Source organism: Monodelphis domestica, chromosome 5 (genome assembly GCF_027887165.1).
Source record: "Monodelphis domestica isolate mMonDom1 chromosome 5, mMonDom1.pri, whole genome shotgun sequence".
NCBI lineage: Eukaryota > Metazoa > Chordata > Mammalia > Didelphimorphia > Didelphidae > Monodelphis > Monodelphis domestica.
In genome coordinates, this window is record NC_077231.1 from 277,788,340 (window position 1) to 277,809,610 (window position 21,271).

Sequence of the window (21,271 nt, forward strand, 5' to 3'; positions counted from 1 at the left end):
ATTTCAAAGGTCATTCTTGGGTCTCCGCTTTGATGACTCATCTTAAATTGTTTGAATTCTTACAGACATAGTTAGCAGTTCTTATTTACATAATATCATCCACAGATCCATAAACTGACCAGCAGGGAAAGTTGCTGAGGTAGCCATGGAGACAACAGGAGGGCCACCAGCCCCTTCTCTCCCCCTTTCCCAGGCAGTACAACATCAATGATCTGCAGATTTCTTACCAGTTGTAGATAGAAAAACCTTGGGGTTTGTTTTTTCATTTAAACCATGCATCTTTACCAATGGTGGCACACTGTATGATATCAACCACACAGTAGGGATATTCCAAAAGAAAACATCATTATCCTAAGTCTCTTATGCACATTTCCATTTCATTAGTTACTGGGCCACATCACTCCCCATCTCGGACACGTATAATCCCCTAAATGAACAGGACCTCTGAAGGCAGTATCATTTTTGCCTCAGTATCCCCAGAATCTAGAGAAGGGCCAGACAAGTTTTCTTTCTTTCTTTTTTTTTTTTAAACCCTTACCTTCCGTCTTGGAGTCAATACTGTGTATTGGCTCCAAGGCAGAAGAGTGGTAAGGGTAGGCAATGGGGGTCAAGTGACTTGCCCAGGGTCACACAGCTGGGAAGTGTCTGAGGCCAGATTTGAACCTAGGACCTCCCGTCTCTAGGGCTAGCTCTCAATTCACTGAGCTACCCAGCTGCCCCCCAGACAAGTTTTCTACTTGGAAGAGCCGTGACTTTTTCCTTGGAGAGGTATTCATAGCCATGGATGAATATTTCAGATGCCCTCCAAAGTGATGGAGAGGGAGAAGTTTCTAGTATTTGGATTATGCTAATGGTGGATTGGGTTTCCAGGCAAATCTGGATCTTAGTATGTAGAGAACAAAATGAAAGGGTCCTTGGATATTGATTTAGAACTGCAAGAACCCTTGCTGGTAAAACCCATTTATTTTGCAGATGAGAAAACTGAGGCAGTTATTATCAAGTTGAACTAATTTACCCAAGTGATAGAAACCAGATTAAAGGTTGTGTACTAGGCCTCCTAATTTAGAATTCCCTCTACTATATGATGTCAGGACTTAAAACAAATAGCTTGAGGACTAATTAGGTTATTAATTCAATTCAGTCAAATGAGTACTCATTAAGTCCAGTAGCTGAATCAACTAGGTGCTTGTCAGTTGAGTCATTTCAGTCCTGATACTTCCTGACCCTTTGGGGGGGTTTTCTTAGCAGAGATATTGGAGAGGTTTACCATTTTCCTTCTCCAGTTCATTTGACAGATGAGGAAACTGAGGCAAACAGGGTTAAGTGACTTGCCCAGGATCCCACAACTAGTGTCGGAGGCCAGAAGTGAACTCATGAAGGTAAATGAAGATTCCAAGTCCAGTGCTCTCTCCACTGTACCACCTCATGACAGAATAGGTACCAGAGATCCAAAGTTACAAAAACGACTCAATTCCTGTCCTCAGAGAGTTTGCATTCTAAACAGAAAACAGATTCCTGCAAGGAAGCCAGCAATTCTTCCAAGTGAAGAGGTGGACAAAACACATGCAATTTTATACTTCAAGGTTGGGTATGGCTGAAGGAAAAGAAAGAGGGCTAGTCCAAGAGTTTGGGGAAAACTTCAGAAGAGAAAGTACCCTTTCAGTTGCCAGGGAGGAGGGAATATCCCAGAAGGCTTTACAAAGGAATGGAAGAAGTATAGAATTAGGAATCAGGATTGGCGTTCACATCCCAGCTCTCTGTGACCTTGGGCAAGTCCCTTAAACTTTGGGGGGCTGTTTCCATAGTATGTTTCAGCTCTAAAACTAGGATTCTATGTTTTGTCTAGTTCAGTCCCTATCTGACCAGGAAATCTTTTGAAACCTAAGACAAATGGTTACCCACTCAGACTTCCAGTAAGGGTGGCTAGGAGGGAACGGTCCTTGAAGCCAGCCCACTCCACTAGGGGACAGATAGCTCTAACTGAGAGGAAATTTCTCCTTATATCAAGTCTCCACTGCTAGAAGTTCCATAGAGATATCTGACTGTATTTATCCACACAATGTCATCCATAGAGTTACCAGCTGGAAATGATGCTAAGTAAGCCACCAAGAGGTTGGGAAGGTTTTCTCCTCATCCACCCACTATCCTTCCAGAAATGGCAGTGTTGAATGGGAAGACATTTAGAATCTAAAGTATTCAATCTCCCCCCAAAATTAGAGGAGGAAGACTATAATTGGGATGTAATCTAGCATGAATAGGCTGGCAGAAAGGAAAATTGACTAAAGGAAGTGATAGTTTCAGTTAAAAAAAAAAAAACCGACCCAAGATGCTCACAACTTTAAATTCTTCAAGCATCCCAAGCTCCAAAGTATACCACACACTGATAAAATGTGGCTAGGGCTAGCCAAGCCACTGAGCTGCCGAAAAGAAGCATTTTCTGCAAAACTACAGAGAAATGCCAACTACTTGGCCCAACGAACATTCTCATTTTTAATCTCTCAAAAATTCCCCACCGAGTGAAATTAAAAAAAAAAACGTGGGGGGAGGTCGAGGGGGTCCCCAGAGGGTTTCTTGGGTCAGGTCCCCAAGACAGCTCAAAGGGATTATGGGACAAAGTCATTGGAGGCACACCCAGTCAGGGTAGGGAACGAAAAGGCCCAGCAAGTCAACTAGCATTATTACTTATTAATAAACAAGCATTCCGTCTATACTAGGTGCCCAGCACAAGGGTAAGTGCTGTGAATGCAAAGAAAAGCCCTGCCCTCAAGGAGCTCACATTCTAATACAAAGTATAATATACTGGGGAAAGAGAACAATAGCTAACAGCTGCATAAAACTGCCATTCAAGATTCCCTTCTCTAAGCCTCAGTTTTTCCATCTAGAAAACGGGAGATGGAATACTTGACTTTTTTATTTTATGGGGGCAGTCCTGAGGCTCTGGAGTCAATTATCCGACAATTGCAAGCTGCATGAAAATCTTCCAAGCAAGAGTCCCTTCTCTAAACCTCAGTTTCCTCATCTAGAAGGTGGAAATTGAACATTTGATTTTTTTATTTTATGAGGGCTATCCTGAGACTCTGGAGTCAATTACCTGACAATAAGCTGCAAGAAGAGCTTCCAAGCAACATTTCCTTCTCTAAACCTCAGTTTTCTCATCTAGTAAATGCAGTTGGAATACCTGAGTCTGTCTATCTTACATTGGATGCGCTGAGGCATTAAGTTGGCCAAGGTGATTTCCCCACCCAAGCCTCAGTTTCCCCACCTGTAAAATGGGGGTCATACTATTTGGGGGCACCTATCCTCCCATGGTAGCCCCACAAGTCTGGGAGGGGGGTTCCTGGTCTCTGTCCATGTGTCTCGCTCGGCCAGTCTCAGAGTTCTTTCCCACCTCCGTGCGCGGGGCGCTCGTGGCCCAGGACGCCCCCCAACCCCGGGGCTGGCGGCCGCTCGCTCACCTGACCACGTTGGGGTGCTCGAAGGTTTCCAGGTGCCTCAACACCGCCACCTCGCGGATGGTGGAGAGCGGCATGCCCTCCTCCCCGGTTTGCACCCGCACGCGCTTGAGCGCCACGAAACGGCCTCCGTTCTTCAGGTCCCGGGCCTTGAACACCTTCCCGTAGGCACCCTCGCCGATCTCGGCCACACACTCGTACTGCTGGTCAGCCCGGCTAAGGCCGTCCTTGTCCATGCCGCCGCCGGCGGGGCACCGGGCCGGTGCTGCCCGGGGCGCAGGAGGTGGTGGAGGTGAAGGAGGATGAGGATCGTGCGCTGCTGCTGCTGCTGCCTCCGCTACTGCTCAGGCACCCTGGGCCTCGCTGCCTCAGCTTCTGCTGTTGCTGCTGCTGCTGCTGCTGCTGCTGCTGCCGCCTCTGCTGCTACCGCAGCTGCCGGACGGACGCGGCGGCGGCGGCGGCGGCCGCCACCTCCTCCTCCTCCTCCTCCTCCCGCTGCTCCTCCTCCTCCGCTCTCCCTCTTGCACTCTCTGGGTTACAGCAGCACACACTGCTCACCCTCACCCCCGCGCGTGCGCCCCCAGCCCCCACGCCTCTAGCTCCTACTCCGGGCACTGGGGCTGCTCCCCACCGGCAACCCTGCTGCTGCTGTTTCTGCTCCTGCTGCTGCCGCCTCGATGATCGCGGGGTCCCAGGGGATGGCTCTTTAATCCCAAACCATTTCACCTAAAAGAGAGGAAGGGGGAGTGAAGAAAGTGCCTTCAAGCATCTCCGGGGGCAGTCCTCATATTCCTCCCATTCTCTACCCTCATCTCCCACCCCCCACCTTGCTAAGGTTCAGGCCGGTAAGGAAACAGCCGTCTTTCTCTCCCGGCATGAGGCTGATCGGTATATGTACTCAGGAGCTCCCAGGAGAAGTGGCTGGGGCCCCGGAGGGGAAGGAGGGAATCGTCTTGGACCCAGCTTCTATAAGGCGCAGGCGGAGGGCGCCGCCGGAGTGGTATAGGAAAGGGGGAGTCTGGGGGCACCCTGGCCTTCAAATCTTCACCCTTATATTCCAGTCGTTCCAAAAGTCTTTGTGATTCTAAACTATTAAGGGCTTAAAATTGCTAAAAGTGGGACACTAGGTAGAATTTCAGTGCATTTCTAAAACCCAGCACTGCCCTCAGGGAGTGGGATTTGCAAGTCAGTCTTGTCTCCCAACATTTATTAAGTACTTACAAAGACTAAAATAAGGTACTAAACTAACTCTCACTCAAGCAAGCTGAAGAACACAGCGGGGTCAAAATTGGGTTGTGCGTACGTGTGGACTGAAATAAGGTTTGCAAAAGACTTATAGGAAGGACACTTTTTTTGTGTGTCCAGACCTTATTTGGGGGACTCTTCCCCCACGTCCTCTCTTTGAGGAGGGGGATGGGAGGGAGCAAGGAGGATGGAAGCAATAGCATACCTTCCTTTTACTGTGAAGACCTCCCTCATAGAAGCAGTACTAGTTGGCCGCGTCTCTGCTCCGAATTACACAGGGGAGGTAGCAGAGGGGGTCCGACAAAGGGGAGAGGAAACCGACTGGGGGTAGAACTTGTCCGGAGGGAGCATCGCTTGCACATCCTCCATATTACCTCTCCAACAATCACATCCCAGAGGGAGATTAGCTTAATTCCGTATTTCCCGGGAATTCTTTCCCATGGGTTCCTCCCCTAGAACAAGCCTCAACTCCCACACTCACGCCTCCACCCCTTTCTTCCTCAAAAGGCAGGAGGTAAGGGGGTAGTGGGGTAATTCTGAGCCCTGGGGGTATTCGGGGAAGGGGGGTGGAGTTACTTTTGCCCCGGGAGGGGCAAGGTAGCTTTGTGCCCTGTGGGCACGAATCTGCCTGGGAACCTCAGCTCTGCCTTCTTCCCTCCAAACCTAGCACAGGTCCCAGATGCCAACCAGGTAGCCGGCAATTTGCAAAAACATCGGACTTTAGGGAAATGCATGAATCGGGGCTGGAACAGCTCTGAGAAAACCCCGGGGGAGTCGGGTGGCAGACTCCGAGGAGAAAACTCTCCAGGTTAGTTTAGAAGACAATGCTCCAGCCCCAGGGACCGCCTGCAGTTTGGGGGCGGGGGCCTGCCGAAGGGCAGACCCAGCTCTCTCCACCCCCATTCATTCACTCTGACCTTGCAGCTTCACCCCCCCCCCCTCCAGCGTTCCTAGCCCTGCATTTTTCACCCCAGCAACCTCGGGGGCATTGGATAATTCTGAAGTACCTGAGAGGTTCAACCCCAGGTCCGCTCGCCTAAGGTCATTAATTACAAAGCAACGAGCGATAAAGAATGAATGTAGCGACCACAATAGACTTCATGGAGAGCAGAAGTCAGGGAACTGTGTAACCCCCACCCCCCACCCCAACTCACACACGTCGCTCAAAAGTTCTCCTTAAATGGTGAGGGCGAAATCGCTGGAAACACACTAAATAGATTCACTGGGACCTCCCCACAGTGGGTCTGGGGCCACACAGGTAGCCAAAGCAGATTCTTGGCTCTGCCATTCTTAGACGCCATCCCCTATCCCGGAACCATAGCCCAGTCCGGCTCAGAGCCCTCAAGTCATCAAAAGAATAGCCTTGGGGCGTCCCAAGTCCATAGGAAAAAATAAGCCCGAAAGTCCACAGTTCCTCGCACCCCACTCCCTCCTCCCCGTCTGGGGGGGCCCCTCTGCTGCGGCTGCCGGTCCTCTCTTTAAACCCCAGTGTCCCTTTCTCCCGCATTTCTCTCTGCCTGTCTCACCTTTCCCTTCCTTCCTTCCTTCCTTCCTTTCTTCGGTGCTTCCCTTGCCTCTGCCTCTCCCCCTTCCCCAGCCCCCCTTTCTCTGCTGCCGGCCCAAGCTCAGTCTGAGACAAGCTGGAGAGCTGGTGCTTTTTTCCCCCTCTCCTCTCCCTCTCTCTCTCTCTCTCCCTCCCTCCCTAACTTTTTTTTCCCCTTGCTTTCCCACGCTGGCTGAATGTGACTTGACCCCATTTCAAAAAAGTTTGACATAGTGCTTCAACATTTCCGCATTCCTCTGCGACTACAAAGGCTGCAGCCGCCTCCTTCTGCTTTCTGTCTCTGCTCTCTCTCTTCACAGTCAATGAAATCCTTCATGTGCCTCAGCCGAAGCCTGCCAAATACCGTCAGGGTCGCCACTAGCGCAATGACAAGAGGCAAGCCCTAGCCAGAGGAAAAGACACACAGCTAGCGACGCACAAATGCACAGACGTCGGCAAAGACGTGCGTGTGTGTGCATAGATGCATACGGAGCATATGTGTCATGCACGTGGCCAAGTTAGTCGCTCCCCGGGGCACTAGCTCAGGGCCACGCATTTTTGCTGGGGTTCCAGAGCTGTGGTGGAGGGGGGTGGGGAGTGTGACTGGGTGGGGGGGATGTTTTTTTAAACGGAAGCATTATACTTAGGAGCTGAGACGAACGTATATTCTGGTGTCACCCTAAAGCTTAGACGCCGATGGGTTTTGGAGACAAGTCCAAGGACATTTGCAAGCCTGCTGGAGTGGACATCAAGGGGCCTGTTGTTTAATTATCACGTGGCAGGGACTTTACAGCTCCCCTCTGGGCGTCACCAAGAACGCTAGGGGAAAGTGGGGGGGGGGGGAAGACCAGGGGGGTTATTGAGGGGGTGGAGTGTCCCCCAAGGGGAATTCACAAGGGTTTTAAAAATGCTAAGGAACGACTGTGTGATGTCAGTTTAAAAGTTCCTACTGGAAAGTTCAGATGAGGCCGAAAACCCTGGGAGCCACAGTGTGTTTGTGTTTATGCCCGCGGTAGGGGGGGGGGCGGGATGAAGGGGGGCGCTCGGGATCCCGGACATTAGGGCCGGCGGCTCAATCCAGTGCCAAGGGCAGTTGGTCATCCAAGTGGCCACCCCCGCCCCTCCCCCAGACCGCATTCCTACGCGTCCTTCACCCTGACCCTCGGGGGCTCCGGCAGAGAAGGGGTTAACTAGAGCCACGGCCGCAGTGCCCCCTCCCCTTCCAGGGCCCCCACCCCAGACCCTTTGCCCCAGAAGCGCTTCCCCCCCTTCGCAGTGCTCCCTCACCTGGAGGGGCCAGGCCGACTACCCCCCCGGCCGTCCAGGGAGTCAGTCCCTCCGCACGTGTCGGCCAGTCCGCGCGGAGCAGGTAGTCCGGCAGCCGGGGCCGGAGGAGGGATGGCGCTGCTGGGGGGGGCTGAGGGGTCGGGGGCCCGGAGAGCGAGACCAGCGGAGCGGCGGCGGCAGCAGCGGCTGGGGCCGGGGCCGGGGCTGGGCCCCACTCGGGGGCGGGGGAAGGAGGAGACTGGCTCCCTCCCAGAGCCCCACCCGGCCGAAAGGAGGGGGTCGCGGGGGGACGCGAGGCACCGTCTGGGGTCCCAGCTCGGAGCGCAGCTGAAGGCGAATGTGCAAATGAAAGCCTTCCGGAGGAGAGGCAGCCCCAGACGGGCTGCTTCGCGGGCCCCCTCTCCAGTTCTGCTCTCCTCCCCTCCGGCAGCCCGCACTCCGGAGCTGGGGGCGGGGAATTCCTAAATGAAAGTTTCCGGCTTTCACTGGGGGCTTGGGGGGCGGAGAAGGGGGAGAAAGCTGTACCTGGGTTCACTGGGCACTGGGGTGGGCTGGCCGAGGTGGAGCTACTAGATAGTAAACTCCCCGAGGGCAGCGACCTGGCCCGGGAGATGGAGCCCAATGCAGAGCGCAGATCCCAGAGCCGGAGAGGGCGTTTGATACATGCGTGCGGAATGGAATTGGAGTTGGCCGGGATTCAGGCTCTGTTGTGGGCTGGAGGGGGTGGGAGAACCCCAAACAACCCAGAGTCCTTCTGAGGGGCCAAGGGGGTAAACACCACTGCACCAGAAAACTCACCATCAGGGCAAATCCAAAGCTCTGCTCAGTCCCCCCACCCCTTTTTAAAGCGCCTGCCTGAACGGCTTGCAACGAGGAAAATCCTCCTCTGTCCAAGCACTTTTCATTTTCAAGATGAGCTGAATTTGTTGTTGTTTTCTTCGCTTCCTTTGGGAGCTGTCAGGCACTCTGATAGTTAACGATCTCGGTGATGAGGCTGGATGCTTCACAATTATTAAGTAATTACCAGCTGCTGAGGCTCACTAAGGCATTTCTGGTAAGCTCAAAGACTAAACTTGAATCTTTAAAAAAAGATATAAGATAATAATAATAATTAAAAAAAAACTAGAATGTGGTTTGATGCGTTGAAATTCAGATACATTATTTGGATTGCAGAAATATGAACCTTTAAAAAAAAAAACAACTGACCTGCTGAGGAAACCTGAACAAAAATTAATTGAGGTGAAAAGGAGATTTTTGAGGGGAAAATCTTCATGATTTATCTTACAGAAGAATTTCTTAAAATGAATGCCTCTTTGGAAATAGGTAAGTGTTTCAAAGAAAATGTCGTTTCTTTGTGAAATTCCAGAAGCATTTTAAACACAAATTCACAGTAATTTTTTTATTTTTGTAGGAAAAAACTTAATCCTCCCAAGTTCTGATTTGCACTTGAAAATATTCTCATAGTGAATGGTATTTGGCTTTGTTGAATTAAACTTTAATTTTCCAGGCTACTGATTGCATCGTGTGATTTTTGTTCTTCATTAACAAAAGATTACATCCTATATAGCTGTTTAAGTGATGGTAATTAAGTTGAAAAAAAAACAAATTTTATGACTTCACTTTTTTAATTCCATTAAAGTGATTATCCTAATTTGGAAGTATACCTTAAATGAAGGAAAGAAGAAATTCTGTGTAAAATAAGCTAAGATGTTATTATATAAACCTGATCATTTGAAAATACATTTTGTGTAGAGATTATCTTTTAATTAAATCTAATTTATGAACAGACTACCTTTTTTAGAGATATCTCTAAGTAAATCACATGCCTTGAAGAGTTTAGAGGGGAATCTTCAGGTTCTGAATTTCTAAACACATCATGAAATGGTTACAATATGATATGATGTGATTGTCCCATAAAATTAAGAGTTTAAACTTAAAACATACAATGGTAAATGCCATTGGTGATTATCATACTTGTTAGTATTTTTAAAAACCCAACCAAAACAGTGGAAGGAGATGGTTAGTATTAATGAAGGCATTTAAAACTAGAAGCAATTGTCAAAAAAAACAATCACAGGCTCAACACACAATTAGAAGTTTCAGTAAACAAACAATCTGAAATATAACAAAAGAGCTGTGAACAGTTTCAAGATTTTCAGAAGGAGATCCTGTCTACACTGAATTCCTTTCTGTGTTGTCACTGAATTGGTCAACATTTAAAGCTTGGCTGGAAATTCCTCAACTGAGTGTTATGAGAAGTCTTGCTCACATAAATCACAGTGAAACAAGTCATATATATTTTAACACACAGTTCAGATGGTTTTATATAGTCTGCTTTCATTCATATTGCTTACCTTTTATGTTGATTTAGCTTGATTCATCCAATTTTGGGGAGTTGTTGATCCTTGGTTATGATTCATTTACATCCAAGTCATGTTTTAAAAAAAAAGTGCCCAAAGGCTTGTCTTAAGTTAACCACAGTCAGTCATCACCAGAATGTTTTTGTTTATGGATAACATCCTCTGAAGGTAACAGGTTATCACAACAAAATGTGTCTGAAATTTATAAACAATGAACTAAACTTGGTTTTCCTTTCCTAAGTGATCTTCCTCAGAGCATAGTATTCAAGAACACAGTTTTAATGTCAATACTTTGATATTGCCCTAATCAGAAAGAAATCCTGAGTAATGATATAATTTTGTTGAGGTGATGTAGGAAAATTAGAATTGCTGGATTTCATTTTCCTCAAATATACTGTTTTTGGTTACCTTAGAAAACTGCAAAGCTAATAGATTTACAGATAAAATACATGTAAATAATTATTTTAAGGTGGAAATAAAATGTAAATGGTTGGTACACAAATAGTAGTCTTCCCTGAGCGAGAAGATAAGAATACCTACCTCACAGGATGTTTGTAAAATAATATATGTTTTGTAATCCTTAAAGCCCTCTGAAAATGCCAACTGTTATTATTGTTGTTAAATTGTAAAAAATAATTTTTATTGTGATAAGTATTTGAATTACTAAAAATATTTTCCTAAAAGTGCTCAGATGAATTTGCATCATTATTTATGTATAATTGCACATTTTCCCTCAAAAGTACAACCCTTGCTGTTCTAATAAAAACATTTACACTTCATCAATTTTTTTTCAACTGAACTACCTGGAAATTCTAAACTTATAATATTTATCTTGTGAATTTCACCTTTCTAACTAATCTTAAAACTGCTGTTTTCTAACAGATAGTAGAATGCAGTGTTGTGTCATTTTTTTCCATTATGTTTTCATTTCCTTCTTTTCAAAATAGAACCTTGACATGTTGCTCTGTATTTCATGTAAAAACAAGTCCCATGTAAAGTCTTCCTAGCCTCTTTAAAAGTCTGAATTTTTTCAGCCTTTGATATAATCTTACTTGTCACCCATTTGGAAGTGACCTGTAGGTCTTTTACCTTTTTATTGTTAACTCTGACCTGGTAAACTATATTTGAGCAGTGCAAGATCAAAAGATTTTTATATTTCCTGTAAAAGGATAAACAAAACAAAAAAGCATCTTTAGTAACTAAAATCTAGTAGGGCTTCAAACTTGAGGAGGAAAACTATCTAGACATTTCTTACCTTTTAGAATATTGCCTTCCTATTCCAGCATCACTCTGTAGTATGTCCATAATATATTTATTGTGCAGTTGTCCTGCTTGAGATGATCATATAGCTCTGTTTCTTTCCCCCTTTTGCTAAAGAATTTATATCTTTTTTTGACAAATACCTTTATGGTATTGGTATGCTGCTTCAATATGTTTTCTGAAACAAATCCTTCAGATCCCATGTAACTTCTTTGGGAACTCTGAATAACCTAAAAAATGCTGCAAAACCATATTTATAAAAGAAGGTGGTGATAATTTTGAAATAGCTATAATTCATATCAATCTATAGAGATACAATATTTTCATTAATTTTTTAAGAAGCAATGATTTTATCTTTTACTTAAGATATGACCCCACAGTTGTGTCTAACAAAAGGTATAATGTATTTTTTAGATAAATAATTCAGATTAGCCATTCAAGGTACCATCTCCTTCTTTGAGGGAGGGGATGGTAATGATGATTAAATTGCAAGTAGAAGGAGAAACAAAGAAGACATCCCTGAAAAGAATCTTTGGTGAGTTGGTGGCACATACAGGTACATGTGAGTTAAATACATGATGAGATTGTAGGGGCAATAGATGAGTATGAACACACTAGATAGGGGGTATCTAGGCAACATAATTTCTCCCTCAAAAAAACTGTGTTGATATCTGTCCCATTGTACAGTTAAATTTGAATTATTAATTAAATTATCTAGCTAATGTATCCATATTCATGGATTTTTTATTTATATAATTGCCATTATATATATAGTTCCCATATATAGATAGCATGAACAGCATACAATCCCAGAGCCCCTTGGCCATTTTGAAGAGTATGGCACCTTTCTGTGTATCAAAAATTTTTTCTTCTTTTTCTTTTTCAGGATCCACTATCCAACAACTAACTTCTTCCTAAAGGCACTTAATATTCTCTGCCTTAGTTTCTGTATTCATGAATTAAGGGCAATTTTTCCCTCAAAAAAAAAAATCAGTCTTTTGCCCTTGGAATTCCCACTCTTCCCTCCATCTTTATTTATCAGGTGCATGTTTTCATGGAATTCTAACAAGGATAAATGTACTAATTCCAGGATCACTGCAAATAGATGATTTCTGATCTGTGTCAGAAAGGAATATTATTAAATACTGCAGAATATGACTGATTATGATCTTGGAAGATCAGGAGAATATTTAAACACTGGTTTTTGCTTTTGCTTGAGGAGGTTGTCTTGTGGTTTGGTAATTCAGGGGGCTGGGAAATCTGACTTTCTTGGTTGAAGCCAAATCAGATTTCAGGTTGCCTCTTGGTTCTGGTATTTGAGTAGGGGTTAATGATTATTTACATGAAAAAAAAACTAAGAAAAAATGTTATTAAGTAAATTTTAGGATTTTTTTTTCTTATAGACAATTTAAATTTTAAACGTCTATTTTTGTAATACTACATAGTGAAGTAGTACTAAAGGAAAAAAAAGAAAAGAAAGGAATATGAAAGAACTAATAATCCTAGTGGATCTGGAGAGGCATAGGTAAACTGTGATGAAATAAATTTGATATAATGTAACTTTATGGTCTTGGGAAGCTTATTCTTTCTTTAATAGTCATGCTATCTTTACAGGAGCTGAATATTATAGCCATAGCTCTCACTGTGGTTGGCCAAGATTCTTTCATGGGGTACACAATGTCAAAACTATTATCATAATACTATTAAGATGTTATTTACCTATTAAAATACCCTTCCCTTTTCCAACTATATATCTGTATGAAACCGGATTTTCTTTATATCCTTCAACCAAAACAACATATCACAACAAATTGAATACAGAGGCAGATATGAGAATCTAACTGTCTTCTCTTAAGCCAGATATTAAAGAGAGGGCAAAAATATGTAAAACAATACAATTTTCACTATTTTTTTATTTTGGAAAATACTTTTTCATAAAAATATTATTTTTCTTAACATGTAATGGGTTTGCATTTATTATTTTAATGAATTAATAAATACATATTTTAAAATTTATCCATTTTAATTTCTAATGTGGTAAATATAGCTGGATGTAACCCATACAAACAAATTGATCTTTGGGATCCTCAATAATTTTTAAGCTTGTAAAGCAATCCTGAGATCAAAAGTTGAAGAATTATCCTCTAGGAGAGAGTATTTGACTCCAGAAATCAGCAGTCTTGGGTTTCTCCTTAGCTCTTCCTCACACTTTTCCTCAGACCTTGGGGGTCAGATAAATAACCTCTCAGTGATTCAGTTTCTGTGTCCATAAATTGGAGTTGTTTCTAAGAGGTGAATCTTTCAGAAGGATATTATAAAAAAAAAATTAGATAATGCAAACAAATTGTTTCTCCCTCTCTGAAGAAGGTAATCTAGTTCAGTAGAAAGAACTCTAAACTGACCCACAGGAGACCTAGATTCTAGTCTTGGCTGTGATGTCCCTGGCAATTTTATTTGATGAGCTTTTTTTAAATGCTAGGTATTGGAGGTATGAATAAGACAATTTCTGCCCTCATTGGACTCAGAATCTAGTAGGAGAGGGAAGATGTAAAGACAAGTTAAAAGTAATGTATATTCTTGTATGCTAGGTGTATACTAAGGATATAGAATGCTGTGAGATTTCCAAAAAAGAGACAAGATGTGGATAATCACAGATAAGGCAACGTAGGATAGGAAGAATTTCTGGATTTTTAGCCCGTTTCCTTAGTGCTAAAATGAAACAGACACACAACATTGACTCTAAGGTATCCAGCTTTGGAAATCTAAGGTGAATGTAGTACCTACTGGGGCATCTACCTTTAGTCTAGGCCCACACTGCCCCTCACTTGAAATAATTTAGTGACTTCCTGGGCTTCCTGAAACTCTGGGATCTTCTCACTCCAGTTCATTCAACAGATCACTATCAGATTAATTTTCCTTAAATATTTTTATCAAGCAAGGCAGCCTTTAGGGATAGAGATCTGGATGAGGAGTCAGAAAGACCTAGTTTTTAATAACCTGCCTCAGATAGATTTTTCACCAATCAGTCAACAAACATTTAAATTTCCCTACTAAGTGCTAGGTGTTCTGCACTGGAACTAAGATGAAAGTAAGAGTCCTCACCTTCAAGAGGTTTCCATTTACACCTATGTAACTGTGGGGAAATTTCTTAAACCCTCAGGAGCTCAGTTTATTTGTCTGTAAAATGAAGTGGTTGGACCAGATGACCTAATTTCTCCAAACTCTATGTTGCCATCATATATATAAAGCATTTTGTCACTTTAAAGTATATAGAAACTTCATTTGCCATTTATTATCGTTCTGCATATTGAGAGAGTCACATTAGAATTGTCCTACTTTGAACCTTGACAAGTATTTTATAGATCTGTTAGCAGGATCACGAGCCACTTTGATAGTCTGGTTAACTCTATGTATCCCTGTTCAGGAAAATGTTTTGAAATAGGTTTTGAAATAGAATTATTACAAAAGAAACAGATCATAGAAAAATAGAATTACTAAAAAAAATTTTTTTTTAAGTTTACAGACGCCTATTTAAGAATCCGTGCCTCAGAAGTTGGAGGGGCCTTGGGCCAAGAACCTCATGTATTCTTTAGAAGAATACCCCAAGAAGTAAATGAGTTGCCCCAAATCACACAACTATATACCAGTAAAGCCTCAATTCAAGACCAAATATGTCAAATCCAGTAGTCCCTTTTGGTCCTATTCCATTCAGGCTCAGTAAATTAGCAAATTTTAGCAAGAGCTCTGCCTTCACCATCTTTCTTAAACCAATTTATCAAGCACAATGTGAATTTTCAAAACATATTAAGCATAGATACCACATTATTTTTTTAAAGTAGCTTTAAGAAAGGAAGAATGCTGTTTTGAAAAAAAAAAGAGGAACTTGGAGCTTAAAATAACAAAATAATTTTAAGTGGTTTTTCTTTTTTAACTGGATCTATGAAATGATTACATCAGTATATGGAACTCCCTACATTGTACCTGAGAGTTATCTGGAGCACTAAGAGGTTAAGGAACTAGCCAAAAGTCATGCAGCTAGTATGAATCGGAGGCAGAACTTGAACACAGGTCTTCCAGACCCTGAAGCTAGTTCTCTATCCATTAAGAAGTGTTACCTCTCTTTGCATACTTACATTAGTTTTATAGCTACTTTAACCAGCAATCAGTAAATAAGTTGTTACTTCATTTTTCATTATTATTAAATTAATGGTTGACAGAATATAATGAAGCCTTGAAGGCTCTCTTCAGAAAAGGCAGCTACCATGTAGACATCAAAATGACACAATCGAGAACTATGCCAGTAATTTCATTCAGCCATCCCCTGGAGTAATGGCATCTAGCATGATTTTAAACAGGGAGATAGATGTCCACCAAAGGTGTTCTTCAGGATCATGGAAGATGGGGCAGCATGGCATGGTGGATAGATTGCTGGACTTTTAGTCAGATTCTAGTCAGATTCCTGTTCAGTTTCCACCTCTTTACCAGATTCTTTACCAGATGTGTGACCATTGGCAAGTCACTAACATTTCTTATCCTCAGTTTTCTCACCAGTGTAATGGAACTACTAGTATCTGTAACACTTGCCTCACAGGTTTTTTTTAAGAGAACCAAATGACATAAAATGTGTCAAATGATTTGGGAACCTTAAAGTGGCATAAAATGTATCCCTTTATTAACCAATTATTAACCATCTATGTCAGGCACAACTAAAATGACTAACAACAACAAATGTGCAACAAGTTAAGTGTTAAGCAGCTTTGTACAAGGGACTAGAGCAATCAAGATGATAAAGGGGCTTGAGCCCCTGTCATATGAGAATAAGTTGAAAGAACTGGGGCTGTTTAGCTTGAAAAAGAGAAGATTTGGGGAGACATTCGTCTTCCAGGATTTGAAGGGCTGTCATTCAGAAATGAGAACAGACTTGTTCTGTTTGATTCCTAGATGGCAGAACCAGAATCTATAGGCAGAAGTTACAAATAGGCAAATTTCAGCTTGATATTGGGGAAAATACTCCCTAATGATTAGAGCTGTCCTAAAGTAGAAGGAGTTGCCTCAAGGGCAGATTCCCCTTCCTTAGAGTTCTTCAAGCAGGGGTTGGATGTCCCCTTGCTCTGTATGTTATAGTGAGGATTCCTTTTGTGTGTGGGTTACACTAAATGCTTTCCCTCTTGTCCTTTCCAACTCTCAAATTCCGTGATTCTGTGATAGGAAAGGGTCAAGACCAGACTTATAATTTAATCAGGATATGGAACCCCTGGTTGAAGAAATTCCCCTTCCCAATGCAATCTCTTGTTTGGCACCCTTTTGGCAACTTGGGTTTTAGGATGCTGCCTGAAGCCTCAAGAGGTTAAGTGATTTTCCCAGGGTTCCACAGTCAGGTTGTCTGAGGCTAGACTCAACTTAGGTCTTCTGGACTCTAAAGTGAAATCTCTATCTACTATGTCTTATGGGCTGGCCTCAGTTTGCTTATTTCTATAAAATGAACTATTTGGGTTAGACAGTCTCTAAATTCTTTTCTAGCTCTGATTTTAGGATCCTATATTCCCAGAAAAGCATAGTTTTCCATAACAAAAGAGAACGTTTTTTCATCAACTCCTTTCTCCCTCTTTAATCACTTGGTGGATGTCATGGTCAGCCCTTGAATGAAATTACAGGACCTCTTTGGCTACATGTTGTGTAATTTTGTAGACTACTAATGCCTACTCTTGTTTAGGTGTTCAGTAATATCTGATTCTTCATAACCTCATATAGCATTTTATTGGCAAAAACTCTAGAGTATTTTCCTTCTCCAGCTCATTTGACAGGTGAGGAAATTGAGGCAACCAGTTAAGTGACTTGCCTAGGGTCACACAACTAGTAAGTGCCTGAGGCTGGATTTGAACTCCAGTTTTTCCAACTCCAGACTCAACACTCTATCTACTAAACCACCTAACTGCCTACTCTTTGATATATCTAAAAGATCAATATCATTCCTGAATTGATAAATGATTAAAGATAATGAGCAGGCAGTTCTCAGATGAAGAAATTAAAACTATCTTTAATCACATGAAAAAAAATGCTCCAGATCACTATCAATTAGAGAAATGTAAATTAAAGCAACTCTGACGTACCTACCAATTTGACTAATATGATAAAAATAGGAAAATGTTGGAGGGGATGTGGGAAAATGCCAACACTACTCCGCTATTGGTTTAGCTGTGAACTGATACCACCATTCTGCAGAACAATTTGGAACCACCCAATGGTTCAATCCAATGGACCATAAAATTGTGCATACCTTTCAATATAGCAATACCACTGCTATATATTGCATATATTTATGTTATATATTTATAGGTATTCCTACAACATATAGTCACTCCTTCATGAAAGTTATAGACTTTGGTACTTTTGTACTACTTTGGTAGCATTTCTTTGCCCATGAAAACCCTCATTATTTTCTGTGTATTACACCTAGATATATTCAACAACCTGAGATCCGACAGTATACTGAGCAAGCAGCTAGAACAATAGTAATATTTAATAAATATTAATAATAAATAATAAAGAAATAAAGAATAAAGAATAAATAAATAAATAATAATAAAATCCATAATAATTCAAGGATACTTTCTAAAGCGGTTTGAGGTTTATAAAACATCTTTCCAACTGGAAGGAGTCGTGGCATGATCTACAGCCATGAAAGTCCATGCTTTCTATCATTTGTGCAGTCGTATGGCTCCCTTAATGTGTATCTACTAATATGGCTCTGACTCTAAGAACCTAGACTTCTAAAGAGTTTTTTGTGCTGTCCCTCTGTTCAGTGCCTTGTACAGATAAGGTCGTATCTTATCTTATGACTCGTGGTAATGAAAGTACGTCCCATTTTCCATTAAAGCAATAAATGATATCTAAGCAGAATGATCAATCTTCATGCAACTAATGGAAATTGGATCTTTTATATGAAAGTCTTTGCAAGTTAGCTATTTTTCCATCAATGTGCTTTCTGAGCCAAGTGCTAATCAAACTGAGAAATGATTGGGTATTATAACACTTGTCATTCCCTGAGTAACCAGAATTGGAGACCACATGGAAATATAGGTGTGTGACCTTCCTATGACAGTACTTAAATACTTAATCTGTTTGGATACTTCTTCAATTTGTCAGTTTTTGAAAAGCATACATAAGTCTTTGAAAGTGGCTTGTGGGGTCAGGTAGGATTGAAAGGAAGACCTTGAGATGGGAGGATCTGGGTTCAAATATGACCTCAGACACTTCCTAGCTATGTGACCCTGGGTAAGTCACTTAACCCTCATTGCTTAGCCTTTACCACTCTTCTGCCTTGGAACCAATATACACTATTATTTCTAAGATGGAAGATAAGTGTTTTTTAAAAAAGAAAAGAAAGTGACTTAAGAAATTAATTTGCCTCAGCAACTGGGGAAAGGGGATCTTGCTTGTAAATTTATTTTAATTACAAAAATTTTAAATATAGTTTTTTTGGTGAAAATAATCACTAATATTTCCATAGCCATTAAATGTTTTTGATCTGTACCTAGTTTCATTTAAGCTTCACAATAATCCTGTGAGGTGCATATGCTATGTGACCCAAGAGACTGGGATTTACATGAAAACATCGATTTAAAAAACAACTCTGCACCAGACAAATCTATACATTTGTCTATATTTACAGATTTTGTCTATCAATGTCTGCATTGTGTAGGTGCGTGCACTTATCCCCTTACATTTCATATTGTTTTCTACTTGTACAAAAATATTTATAGCAGCTTTTTTTTTGTGATGGCAGAGAACTGGAAATTGGGAGAATGTCCATCAATGGAGAAAACTGAACGAATTGTGGTATATGATGGTGAAGGAATACTATTGTGCTGTAAGGAATGATGAGCCCGATGATTTCAGAAAAAGCTGGAAAGACCTACGTGGACTGATGCAGAGCAAAATAAGCAGAATCAGGAGAACATTGTACACAGTTAACAGCAATATTATGGAATGATCAACTATGAAAGACTTGGCTACTCCCAGCAATATAATGATTCAGAACAATCCTGGAAGATTTATGACAAAGCATGCTCTCCCTTTCCATAGAAAGAACTTTTGGAATCTGATGAAAATCAAAGCATTTGTTCCACTTTTATTATTGCTTTTATTTTGGGATTTTGGCTTTATATGAGTGTTCTCTTAAAACAGTGACCAATGTGGAAGTATGTTTTGCATGATAATACATATATAACCCAGGTCAAATTGCTTATTATCTCCAGAAGAGGGGAGGAAGGGAGACAATTTGGATCTTATAATTTTGGAAAATGTTTGTCGAAAATTGTTATTACATGTAATTGGGAAAATGAAATGTCTTTGAATAAAGAAAAAAAAATTATGGCGTTTACTTCCATTATCCTGGCCAATCAAGGGATTTGAGGAGCAGGGGATGGAACTGATCCTAAAGTACACAGATTTGCACAATGTTTGGCACACAATTATTGCTGTTGTTATTTATCCTTCCTTTTTGACAAGAACCAATGATATTATGGGAGATGTCATGACTTGTGCATGCATTGGATTCAATTGAGAGAGTTCCACCAAGTCATCAACCTCACTCTCTTCCAGAGTCATCAAAGTCCAATGGCAAGACCAAAGTTGGGACAACTGGCAATGACCAAGGATGTAGTGGATGATTTTGGCATCTTTGATGTCTAGTCAAGCTCTAAGCATTTCCCAGCATCTGCTTCAGCTGCCTCCATGGCCTTGGAGAACAAATTATTTTCATCTGTCCTTTCCACTAGGGAAGGTCTTCCCATGCTTGGAGTTGACTAACCAACTGGTCTATGGCCCATTGCTTGCACATAACTTGATTTAGCCTTTCTGCTGAGATGGTTTACTGGGGTATGGCCAATGAGAATGCTACAGCTTCTTGGGGCCACAGGTGAGAGTTGAGTACGAGATGGACACTAAAGGTATATGAACAGTCCTGAAAAGAGCTTGGCAAGCCCTCACACTAGAGGTGCTAGTCCTCCTTGAAAACCTACACATCTCTAGGTACTTTTTAAGTGTTTGTTAACTTGATCTGAATTGTCTCAGCAGCTCTTATTTTCAAGATAGCTACCACTGGCATGAACAGAATAGAAAGGAACCAGTTCTGGGCATCCCTTTCTAAAAGAGACAAAAGCAAGCTAATCTTGCTTACTTCTATAAACCCCAATATAACTGACTTTCTGCACCATCTGAAACCACAAAAAGGTTTTGCAAACTGTTAAGAAAAAAAAAGCAAAGGAAAAACCCAGTTGATGAAATTTATAGTGCTTAAAAAAAAAACCCTGCAAAGCACAAAGACCATATCTACCAAGTTCCCACCGAAAAATAATTTTACCTTCTAAATCTAGCAAGAAAGATAAGGCAAGAACTTCAATTTCCAGAACACTTCAATTTTATTACAGGAAAATGTAAATCTCTTGAGTGCAGGTATGGTTTTCCTTTTTTTTTTTTTATTCCCAAGGCCCAATATAGTACTCGGCATATAAGTAGCTTCTTAATAAATGACTGCTGATGAATAGATTTCAATATATAAACTGACTAGTCAAATCTTCAATGTTCTGTGCCAATCCCGAGGATCCAAAAAAGGCAAAAACCATTCTCTAAACTCAAGAAGTTTGTAATCTAATGGAGGAGACAAATTGTAAACAGCTATGTCCAAGCAAGATATGCAAACATGTCAGATAAATTGGAGATGTCTCAGAAGGAAGGAACTAGTATTAAGAGGAACCGGGAAAGGCTTTTTACAGAAGGTGGGATTTTGAGCTGAGACTTGAAGGAAGCCAGAGGCAGAAGTGAGGAGGGAGAACATTCCAGGGTATGGGGGACAGCTAGAGAAAATGCAGAGAACTGAGTGATGGATTGGTTTCTTCCTGGGACAGCAAGGAGACCAGTGTCACTGGATTGCAGAATACATGAGGAGGGTTGGTGGAAGCAAGGGATCAAGATGGTATAAGAAGGCTGAAAGAGTAGGAAGGGGCCAGGTTATGAAGGGCTTTAAAAGTGAAAGGGAGGATTTGATCCTGAACCACTGGATCCAAACCACTGGAGTGTGTTGAATAGGAAGTGACATGGTCAGGACTATACCTCCCAAATTC

At 41.9% G+C, this 21,271-nt stretch overlaps 1 protein-coding gene and 1 long non-coding RNA gene across 2 annotated transcripts in view; one reads left to right on the top strand and one right to left on the bottom strand.

Moving 5' to 3' along the window:
* CDK6 (cyclin dependent kinase 6) overlaps positions 1 to 3,754 on the bottom strand; it is a 278,423-nt gene extending 274,669 nt beyond the window's left edge. The window contains exon 1 of the mRNA XM_056800208.1: positions 3,456 to 3,754. Within this exon, the coding sequence (XP_056656186.1) occupies positions 3,456 to 3,688 (233 nt within the window). The 5' untranslated portion in view covers positions 3,689 to 3,754. The remainder of the gene's footprint in view (positions 1 to 3,455) is intronic.
* Positions 3,755 to 8,475: 4,721 nt separating this feature from the next.
* Positions 8,476 to 19,521, top strand: LOC103095888 (uncharacterized). The gene is made up of 3 exons (XR_473521.3): positions 8,476 to 8,581; positions 8,701 to 8,850; positions 18,934 to 19,521. It is a non-coding gene; the product is annotated as an uncharacterized LOC103095888 (long non-coding RNA).
* The last annotated feature ends 1,750 nt before the right edge of the window (positions 19,522 to 21,271 follow it).